The sequence below is a fragment of the Andrena cerasifolii genome, chromosome 13, assembly GCF_050908995.1.
Source record: "Andrena cerasifolii isolate SP2316 chromosome 13, iyAndCera1_principal, whole genome shotgun sequence".
NCBI lineage: Eukaryota > Metazoa > Arthropoda > Insecta > Hymenoptera > Andrenidae > Andrena > Andrena cerasifolii.
The window spans coordinates 11,061,665-11,072,396 of record NC_135130.1 but is presented as its reverse complement, the minus strand read 5'-3'; the positions used below and the strand labels follow the sequence as shown (position 1 = coordinate 11,072,396).

The following is a 10,732-nucleotide window of genomic DNA, read 5'->3' as shown; positions in this document are numbered from 1 at the left end:
TCAACTCGCCACGACTTTTCGTACTTTCGCGTGCATGAATATACGTGAGACGAATTCTCGTAAAATATTCTCTTATCGAAAGATGTAGCATTTGGAACTATCATTTCAGAAATTTAGTACATTGTTTTCTGCTTTATATGTATATTACTTTATACTCCTGTAATTGACGTGATTGCCTACGTGAACTTGGCGTACTTCTATGCTTTGCATTCACGATCAGAGAAATCGCTCAGCTAAATTCATTGAAAATTTGCCAGCTGACTATTATTCCCTTCTAAATATTTTTAATATAATTCACAATCATCGTGCTTATTCAATATAAAATGTATTCTTTCTTTTAATTCAATACTCAATCGCTATCCTTCGTACGATAGAGGTTAGATTGCGTCCGTATGTATCGATTTTTTATTGATTCACTTCTCTAATGTGTCTTTCGTATCATTACAGTTTTACTTGCTTTGTGACATGCGTCAAGCTTAAAAATATCATTCTGGCTAAAGCAGAATGTAAAACGACGTGGTAATCTAACCTCGTGGATATTCGTTCGGAAATACTAAGGTTTTCACATTAATTATGTGATGTCAAGCGTCAAATTTATCAATCTCGTGTTCAGCACGACTGTTTCATTGAATAGTTAGTAAAAATGTTACGTACCATGTGTAAACAATTAGATTTTCTAAAAAGTAAGTGTTAATTTGCTGGAATACCTGTCGACATCGCAGAGGCCGGTTTAGAAAGAACCGTAACACAGTATGCGTAGACCCTAGTTACTTTTTTAGAGAAATTTGGATTCTGCGTGCCTGAAACAAGAACTGCAGCCGAATTCTCTCGAAAATGTCTCTTTAAAAGTGAACTTGCAGAATCTTTTAAGAATTTCTTTCATTATTTCACTTTCGCTTTCATAGATACGGCTCCTAAAGAGAACATTGATGACACGGTCCTGACCATAAGGGGGCTTCTAATTATCGATAAATTTTGATTAATAAGAACTTCCACGGGACTCTGAATAATTAATTTAAACTTAATAGTGGCACAAAAGGGCTATTCTAAATTGTCGTTTATACGAGAAGGTTATAGTAACTTACTGTCCGTTTTCAATAATCCGCTCGGCGCGCTATATGCGACAAACTTTAAAAGTAGAATTATAAGATACGATAATTAACGACGAGTAATTAACTTGGAATTCAGTGAAAAAACATTGCATTCAATCAAGTGAATGTTATTAGGGAAAAGTAATCTGTGAAAGGGTCATAAATATTCAATAATAAGTTTAAATATTGACATGGTAGAGGATAGATGGAGCTAGTCTTAAAGAGGTAGGTTACCCTAAAAATTTTCGACAATTGGTTTTTAGGATGTTTGAAAAAGTAAAACAAAAATAAACTCTATATTCATTTATTACTTCAAAATGTGCGTTTGAAGAAGGGCCTGATTTTGAGCTGTTAAGGGTAACCTACCCCCTTAAGGAAGCTGATCTATTAACCGCCAGAACTCTAGTTTCGGTTGCAACTGAAAGCAAATTAACTGCGAATTCATACTTTGTGGTTTTCCTCAAAAACGATTTCTGTGGTTTCGTGAAATTTGAATTCTGCATTTTAGTTTTTCATTTAGCATTACGACAGTCTAATAGATGCTGCCATCTGCAGCATGTTCCTTCAGCTACCACAGCTATCTCATGGATCACTACTTGCTGGCATTTGATAAACGTGTTCGTCTTAAAAAATCGAACGCATTTCATAGCTTCAAACTAGTTGAACACTACCAAATTCAATGAAATTTGGCAAATCACTTATTAACCGAAGTATAGTGTCCAAGGAATAATTGAAAAAATACAGTTCGTACTCTCAACCATTTATTCTTCTTTTTTTCTCTCTCTGTATTACTAAAATGTTAAACAGAAATATGTGTTCCCTAATCGCAACAGTTTCACAACCGAAAACGATTTCGAAACGTTACAAGTAATAAGTACAAAAAATTTACAATTTCTGTCGTGGAAATGTTGAGCAATCGTGAGGAAGTATCGTGTTGGTGTCGCCAAGAATATAAATAATTGTTTATCTGTCAACAAATGTGCATTGTAAAGAACAACGTGCTTCATTGCCCAGTCACTGTTCGACGGTCCATGTCGACACACACTGCTTCCCGTTACGGATACAAGGTCCATTTTCTCAGTCCGAAGAAAAAACTTTGTAAGAAAAATTTACATACTTCATTGTACTTTGGGGACTCGTAAAATGAGGCTTCGTAACATTTTGCTGATCAGTTAAATTACAGAAATAGACAGATTAGGCCATCATTTAAAGGCCAACTGTTCCGCGGTTAACCTCAAAGTTGCAGCCAGTGCCTAAGCGCGCGAAATCTTGAATTCAACAAGTGCAGTACATATGTATATGGTGACGCGATTCAGTGTAAAAGCCTAAAAGATAATATACAGTTTATTTGTAAAATAATGACGGTACAGCCATTTGTCGGTTTAGTTTGGAACAACTTTAACAATAATATGATCAGCAGTATGTTGTTATCCGAAGAAGTCATCAAATCGCGTTCCTAAGTTCTCTTCGAAAATACGATTAAAAAGGTACTTGCAAATGTCCCTTACAAAATCTTTTCTCGTAAAAATATCCACCATGTGCTCTTCTACAATTTGTTTCTGTTTTTTTTTCTTCTTTTTTTTAACAAAGTGTTACATTAAATATGTCGCATGCTCTGATCGTGTTTCTTCTGCTTTCTCGTCGCTACATCGTCGGAGTGAAGAAAAATAATTTTTAATAATTTAATGACGAGCACACGCTCCTCGTGCTCTCCCATTCGAAAGGTAGAGCAGAAGGAGCGTGACAATTTATAGAGACTATAAAAATAATGTGCCCACTATCGTTCAGGAGGTGTTCTTCCTTTTTACAGAAGTTCACAGAGTTCTTTCCTTTTGTGCCCGTCTCGTGTCTATAGGGTTCCCCTACTTTGTGTATACTATGTTATTTATGAGTAAGCAACGATAACGGGATTAATACTGTTCGTTGAAAACGTTTCACGAGTTCTCTCTGCTCGCTTTACGTACACACACTATCGCGTATACAATTATTCCATTATAAGATTTTCATTCTGCTCCCATGATCTTAAAATGTTATTCGCACATGCCCGCCCCTTTACGCTATGATTATTCCTTCCTCGAGTACAAGTGATACTTGCAATGTCATTCATTGCGCATATTGTCCATTCAAATAATATTGAAAAAATTGCTTGTAATTGCTTCTCTTCACACACACCTATGAATTAGAATTGGGGTTCGTTTCTTAGCAACAGTCCCATAAGTTTACTCCGCAATAGATTTTGCTTCGATTACAGACAGCTTTAAAACACTTTTTATCACAGATAATAAACGTCTATTTGGTGTAATAAATTAAGATCCTTTGATAACGACGGGGTAGCGCTCAATAAAATTTCTCGTAAAATAAGGAAAACGGATTTTAATGTTTCCAATCACATAACTTAAAAGACATTGAATAGCAAAGAAACACGGATAACAATGTAAACAATTCTTTTTAACGCATGCAAGAAAAATTGTAACCCTTTATCAATTGTTTATATAAAAAAATGTATCAATGCTTCCTTTAATAAGTCATAATCATGCTGTTCATTCTGTCTCGATAAAATTAGGGAACGTTTCGCTTACGATTAGAATGTAATAGAATAGAAATACAACTTTTTAATAGTATCAAAAAAACTTTCGTCTCTACATTATCAATATAAAGCTTCTTCACTGTTAAATATATACGTTTTGTGAACAGTGTTTTGAACATGACAAATGTTGGAATATATATACAAAACTATATGTACAATCTTCGTATTATACACATCATACTACTTCATCGTCGTTTATATCTTTGCCACAATAAGCGCAAGCATTAGTTACAGAACGAATAAAATAAATAAAGACAAAGTAGTCTTGATTTTGTAACTTACGTATTAAAGGGAAGTAAGAGATATAAGTAACTTACAAGATCAAGAGCATTAAAGATAATATCAGATTGGTGTCATTCCATCCTCGAGACAAGTAACAAAGATATAAATTACGACTCTGAATTTATACATGTCAATGGTCTGTACATGCACACCACCATCATATATGCGGATAATATTTTACAGTACGATGTACACATATATCCAGTCAAAGATATAGTTTTTTTTATACACTCTATTCTACAAACTGACTCTACATAGCGTTTACATTCTTCGAAATATAATCCTGTATTTCCAAAGAGAAACGAAATAATGGAGATGCACCGATCAGACCGACACAACGTTCTAACAACGCGTTTCATTGACTTGACCGGCGCGTTTCACACACCATCTATCGAAGCTCGCGTTAGTTCCAACTGCTTATGAACTCACCAAGATATATTCTGGATGGAATGCTTTCGTTAGTCTTATAAATACTTGAACTCCCACTTTAAAAACTCACGAGGCAAGATTCTGCAGGAATGCGAACTCCTTCGTGTGAGCTATTTCGACATACCACTCACTACCATAGTATCCGAATGCTTGAGAACCACATGAAACCGATAACAATGAGATTCATTAATACTGGACGTCAAACTGTTAATACTTTTCCTACGCATTGTTATGCAATACTATACCACATTCAAGGAGAAACTAACACTTGATGTGATCGTACGGTTTATGCGGTTATAGAAGTTAAAAAACGAAGAAACTAAAGGAGTTAAATTGCCCAGATCTTAAAGGTTAACCATACACAGAGATCAAATTAGTAAGGTGAGATTCGTTTCGTTATAAACATAGTACGTTACTCCGGCGCTTCGTTCGCGCAGACCCTTCACAAAGCTGTGCTCTCTATCGGAGAGGCTGCGCGGTTAGGTGTGCAACATCGTTCAGGAGTATGGCACAAATCCGGCGTGTGCTTACCATCTCTCAACTGAACGAAGTCCAAGTCTGCGAAAAAGTCACTCTTCATAGTACCTACTGCGCTGTCCGAACCAAAGCTGTCTTGCCTGCATAGATCCACATTTTTGTAACAGCCGCTGTACTCCGCCAAGGAGATGGGCAACTTGTTATCGTACGCCGACTTGGTATTGATTACTGTCTTCTTAGGATCATTAGACTCTAGCTTCATGCAATCTTGGATGGATGTGGTGCAGTCTTTTTTGTTCTCGACGTTAGTCTCATTTTGTGTATTGTATATAAGGAAATCGTCATTCTTGGAGAGACTTGAATTTGAATAAACACTGCCCGTGTAACAAAGTGCAGAATTTTTCCCACAACAGCTGTCTTTGCGGAGATCGTCCTTTCGCAGCGTATTATAAGGCGAATAATCTTTGTACCCTTTATCTTTGTATTTCACTGTACAGTCTAATACTGTCAGACTTCCTTGCCTGGATAGGATACTACCAATGTCCGACACGTTGCTCTCCTGCCTCGATACTCTGTCGTTGATAGGTTTAGTTTCTTCGATTTCTCCTGAACTTATAGTTACTTTTGATTGCAACGAAGTACCAGCTTCGGTCGATAGACTCTTTTTCTGCGAGGAGAATGCATTCTTTGGCGTCTCTTTCGTGGGAGAAATCTTTGTCCTCCTTAAGTAAGAACCCGTAGACGATTTTGAGTTGTCGTTGCAAGGCTTTTTGGACTCGCTCTCGTTTTGGTCACCCATCTTATTTTCCTTCTCCATGGCATTCGCAGATTTTCCGATTTGCCTTAAGTAGGAGTTAACCGAGCTCGGATCAGACATTTTGAATTTGTTCTCCAGCTTCGTTCTCGAGTGACCGCTTCCAACCGAATTATGATCATTGGACTTCTCCCCTAACTTAGAGTTCAGACTGCTATTCACCGTGTACGAACACTTGTTATCGATTATGTATTCAGGAGTGTCTGACAAAGAGCATGGACTCGCTCGGCCCACGTATCTTATCTTTTCGATAGTGGGTATTCGTTTCAGGTTGCATTGGGTTAGATCGTTTTGCCTCACACAAGCGTCTTTATCATTGGAAATGTGGGGGGATGATTCGTTTGATTTCATATTTTGCCTGGCAAAGTATCCAGTGAACCCACTGGATTCTGGGGAGATAATTATATCCGGTTTCTCCCTTTCGATCGTAGTCTCTTTAGACCTCGAGTTCTGCCTCAAATATCGCCCTGCGTTTCTAGGCGATTCGTTTGTTTTGCTGTTCTGCCTCGTATATCTTCCCCTGGAACTTATCACTTCGGGCACTTGAAGCGTGTTACCACTCTGAACAGATTCCTCACGCTCCAGCGTGCTATCGTCGCAACCGCTGCACCGTTTCTTTTCCTGGTGTACCTGACCCTCTTTAATGGGCTTCAATAGCGGTGCAAGGGTCTCTGGAGTCGTCGACTCGCTAGTGCTCGTGCTAGGTCCAGTATAGTTTCTAATGTCGAATTCCAAATTCGACGGCAACTCGGCACCCACCGATAAATGCATCGCTAAACCCTCCAGCCAGATCTGCATCACCTCGAAGGGCGGTCTTTTGTCGGGGTTTAAATCGCAACAGAGAAAGGCGATCATGTAAAACGCTTCTGGACAATTGGAGCAGAATTTCTCTTTAAACACGTTCTGGTTTAGGCCGAAGTCTGAGGATCGCGGCAAGTAATCTGGATCAGCTTGGACGCGTCCTATGATCTCGCACACGACGATACCAAAGCTGAATATATCAACCTTCTCGTCGTACTTGTTACCCTTCATCATCTCAGGGGCCATCCAATATGGGTTCCCCACTACTGTGTATCTCTTCTTCCTCTCCTTCTTCGACGTTTTCACCTCCCCATCGGAATGTCTGTTGCATTTGCGACTGTCCGGTGAATTGCCATTCTGTATTATTCGAGCCAGACCGAAGTCGGCGACGACCACAGTCTTGTCCTCGCGCACCAGGCAGTTGTGCGAGTTCAAGTCCCGATGAATGATGTTCATGGAATGTAGATAAGCCATACCGGCGGCGATATCCTTGGCAAACGACGTTCGCTGTTCCCATGGCAAGGTTTCGTTCGTGTCGTGCAGCAAGGCTCTCAGAGTCCCACCTGCTATGTGCTCAGTGACCAAGTGGAGCTTCTTGTCCTTGTAGAGGACCCCGATGAATCGGAGAACATTATTGTGATGTAACGAACGTAACACTGCGACCTATTGAAACCGTGCAGAAATAGAAGAAAATAGGGTGACAAGTGCAAATATGTGCATACGTGGAATACGAACCGACCGGCGGTGCCAGACCTGTTATTTCCAAGCATAGAACTTACCTCCTTTAAGAAGTTCTTCTGGGCTTCCTCGTCCACCCTATACAACTCCTTTAGCACCATAACTTCATTAGTATCCCTGTGCGTGACTTTGAACACTTGCCCGAAGAATCCTGTACCTAAGAGTTCCCCTTTCACTAGATCACTGGCACGGAATATTCTTTGATTCTTTGGCTCCACACGAAACGATCTCGTTCTGCTCAGGTCGCACGTAGGATTTGCAGGTGTAGATCTACAGGGATGGTAAAGTAACATGATATACTTGAGCGTTCGCTATAAAAGCAGTTTAATGTGGAATGGTTCGCGCACCCGTCAAGCAGCCGCGACATGGAGCTGCTACGTTCTTTGTGCATAGGATCTCTCGTTCTTCTCAATTGCCTGCTTCGCGTCCCACTGATGTAACCTTCGTCCCGACGCTTAAATAATCGCTCTTTATTCTCCGGGCTCGTTCTCGGACTTCCAATGGACGTTAACATCGCCGCGGACGGCGATGGGAATGTCGGTCGCCGCGATACTGCATCGGGATCGTGCTCGATGGTCAGCTGAAATATTGAATGCGCTTGTTTCTATATTCAGCCCATAGTTAACAAGCATGCGATGACAGTATGTAGCTGAAATTTCGGTTGAATTTGCATTATAGCTGGTTCTAGAGAGAAGAATCACCTGCAGAACTGTATCTGAATGTTGTATGAGATTTTCGATGCTCTCTATAGGCTGATCCTTGACTGGAGTGCCATTCACTTCGAGTATTCGGTCACCAATGTGTAATGATATGAGATCACTGGACATGTTCAGTCTGTAACACGTTCCATGTGACATCTTCAAAGTTCATAAACACTCTTTTTAACAGGACATGCAAAACTTTGCGTGCACTTGATTCGTATCTGAGTATCGTACTGTATTGAATATTACATATATAGTAGTGTCATGATAAGGAAGAGAATAGAGACTAGATAGTGAAGCTGATGTCGCATGTTCGTTTGCGACCTCGTTCATTTTCTGAACTATTCGATGCCCATACGACGTGAAGCACAATGGGTACAAAATACAAAATGCAAGACTCTGCTTTGTAAACGAGAACAAACGGGGAAGAAATTCACTGATTACCTAAAAACAAGTATATGGAACAAACATATAACATGGAAGTTTGAAATAGAATCGAGAATTTTATTCTTCAAACGGCTTTTAGGATGATGAAAGTTAATGCAATGCGGTGTTATGTGTTGATAATATATTACTGTTCTTAGGTGTATGAACCGTCACTTCATCCTGACCGTTACATGCTTACGGATCTGCGGCACATACTAAATGAACAAATAATATTACACAAGGACGAGACTATTCGCACAACATATGTATTCTGCGTGCAGTTACGTAGCGAGTACTAAAAACACACAGCTAATTCATAAAAAAAAATACAGTATCTAGTGCGTATTATTTGTTATGCTGTACCTATGATTAGAGAAGTGGCAGCATAGCCTAAACAGAACCTCCATCACAGAGGCCAGCAGCTTACTGATCTTTCCACGAACATTTCTCATTAACCTGCATTTTAGTTCAAAGTTATTAGAGGCTGCGCATCTGTACTGGTTCTTAAGTAACCATAGAATTATTCATGCACGGTTAAATATTTTAGAAAAGCTTTATTCAGTATAATTTCATAAGGTACACAAACAGGATATTCCGGTCAACGTAGGCTGATAGATGAATTTGGAACGCCCGTTTTTAAGCTATCGTACATGTTATTTTCTGGATAACTGAAATTCACTCTATCTATTGAAGAATTAGAAGTATGAGATCTATGTAAATGACATTATTCTTCCGAAGAAGTGAGCGAATCGTTTTAACAAACTTTTGTAAACAGGAGTAAATGTAAAGCCAAAAAGTATAGTACAAAGATATAGAAATATATTGTGTATATTTTATATACATACTCAGATATACGGAGCAGAGCACCGCAATTTCGAGGACTAGGAGTTGTGTCTAATGTCAGTTTGATTCCCCGCTGTTTCTCAGGATCTGATGTATTAGGGGGTATTTCCACCAGTCTGATGCTGTGCGGCTTTCGGGCGAACGGGCAATTGGACGTCCTGTTGATTGGCTGCAGCTGCCTCTTGTAACAGCACCCGCAATAGAGCTTGGATCGTTCGACCAGCGCGTAACTCTCCCCATCCCCGATGAAAGCTCCGCAAGAGTTGCAGGCGAAGCATTCTGGGTGAAATTTGTGATCTCCCGCCAGCATAACGGGGCCTGTGATGATTTGGCCGCAACCTTGGCAGGCCTCCCCATAAGCGGCCCAATAATCATCCTTACAAAAAAGCAGGCCATCCTTCTCGAAATACCACGAGGAGAGACCGATATCACACGCCGAACACCTGAGGAATTTTTCACCATCGAGATTATCCGATCTTTGCACCACTATGCATCAAACAGCCCCTTCTTACCGGAAACAATCGATATGCCATTCTTGATTTAGTGCCTGTATGAATTCATCCTCGTCGATCGCGTTAAGGCATCCAGCGCAGGTCAGTGTCCCTCCACATTCCCCACTTCCCGGGTCTAGACAACATTCAGAAGCAAACATCTAAGTTGATAACAGTGGACAGGAAGGCATTAAAGATCGGTAGCAAGCGGAGAACTCTATGTTCTTCTAAGTTCATGCCTGCTCTGCCTGCTCCTATGTTTATATATTTTTTGCGTTGTGTATTTACATACACGTACGTGCGTTTTTGCACGGCCTCAGGTCGAACGTTGGACGTACCGATGGGCGCATCATCCAGCATCGAATGTCGAATAATGGTACCCCGTCGGCGCTAAGAAAGCAAATACGACGCGGTACCATGGAAAACTGAGCGCGTCAGGGACGTGCGGTAGGAAGGAAACGTGATTCACGGTTGACGTTAGGTAAGCATCATCGGCGGGGCATTTATCAACCAGCTGACAAGGAATCGCGAGATTCTGAGTCGATCGGGACTTGTCAATTGGGAAAACGTGCGGTCGAGATCAGGGGGATCTCCCCCACACGCTGGTGCCTTTAGGAACACATAATTGGGAAAGTGCAACGGGAAGGAACGCGTAAATAAAGTGACGTGAGGAGCGTGGGCCAGGGGACTTGGACGGCTGGACGCCCACGCGCACCACGGAGCGTCGAGCGTACACGCGAAATTGCCGATCAATCGATGCGCCGTAGGAGACGTTCGGAACTTAACGCGTTCTACTTGGCGATTCGCGCCAATTGATCCACAACTAAGCTTCTACTTTGCCGAAAAAGACGTACCGTTCGACGAAACTTCATCCATCACAGCATCTAGAACTGACACACTCCCACTCCACGCTTTGACCACTGAATATAGAGCGAACAGAGTTGGGATCCATTGTCAGCGCAGCGCGCTCCGCACCGTGGCGGAAGGCTTGAATTTGGTACGCGTATTTCAGCGCTTCGGGGAGTGTCGAAGATTTTCAGGATCTAACCTCC

General features: G+C 40.9%; 1 protein-coding gene across 5 annotated transcripts; it reads right to left on the bottom strand.

The window, feature by feature from the left end:
• Positions 1 to 1,839: 1,839 nt before the first annotated feature.
• On the bottom strand, positions 1,840 to 10,708 carry Limk1 (LIM domain kinase 1). 5 transcript variants are annotated; one of them, XM_076825190.1, is made up of 8 exons: positions 10,535 to 10,708; positions 9,702 to 9,816; positions 9,192 to 9,632; positions 8,710 to 8,802; positions 7,921 to 8,053; positions 7,567 to 7,799; positions 7,261 to 7,489; positions 1,840 to 7,144 (listed from the first exon to the last, which is right to left on the bottom strand). In XM_076825190.1, the coding sequence occupies exons 1-8, from the start codon at positions 10,554 to 10,556 to the stop codon at positions 4,832 to 4,834; spliced, it is 3,579 nt and encodes a 1,192-aa protein (XP_076681305.1). In that variant the 5' UTR covers positions 10,557 to 10,708; the 3' UTR covers positions 1,840 to 4,831. The 5 variants fall into 5 exon arrangements, with proteins under 5 accessions (XP_076681305.1, XP_076681302.1, XP_076681307.1 ...); XM_076825187.1 differs by lacking the exon at positions 10,535 to 10,708 and adding an exon at positions 9,973 to 10,515; XM_076825192.1 differs by lacking the exon at positions 10,535 to 10,708 and adding an exon at positions 10,019 to 10,515.
• Positions 10,709 to 10,732: the final 24 nt, after the last annotated feature.

Bases quoted from the DNA above. Each gene is read 5' to 3' on its own strand.
- Limk1 (XM_076825187.1), bottom strand. From the start codon at position 10,099: ATGGTACCGCGTCGTATTTGCTTTCTTAGCGCCGACGGGGTACCATTA. The intron at 9,817-9,972 runs GTATGTAAATAC...AATGTTGTCTAG, and splicing joins GTGCAAAAACGCACGTACGT to ACCCGGGAAGTGGGGAATGT. The intron at 8,054-8,709 runs GTACAGCATAAC...AACGTGTTACAG, and splicing joins TGCCACTTCTCTAATCATAG to ACTGAACATGTCCAGTGATC.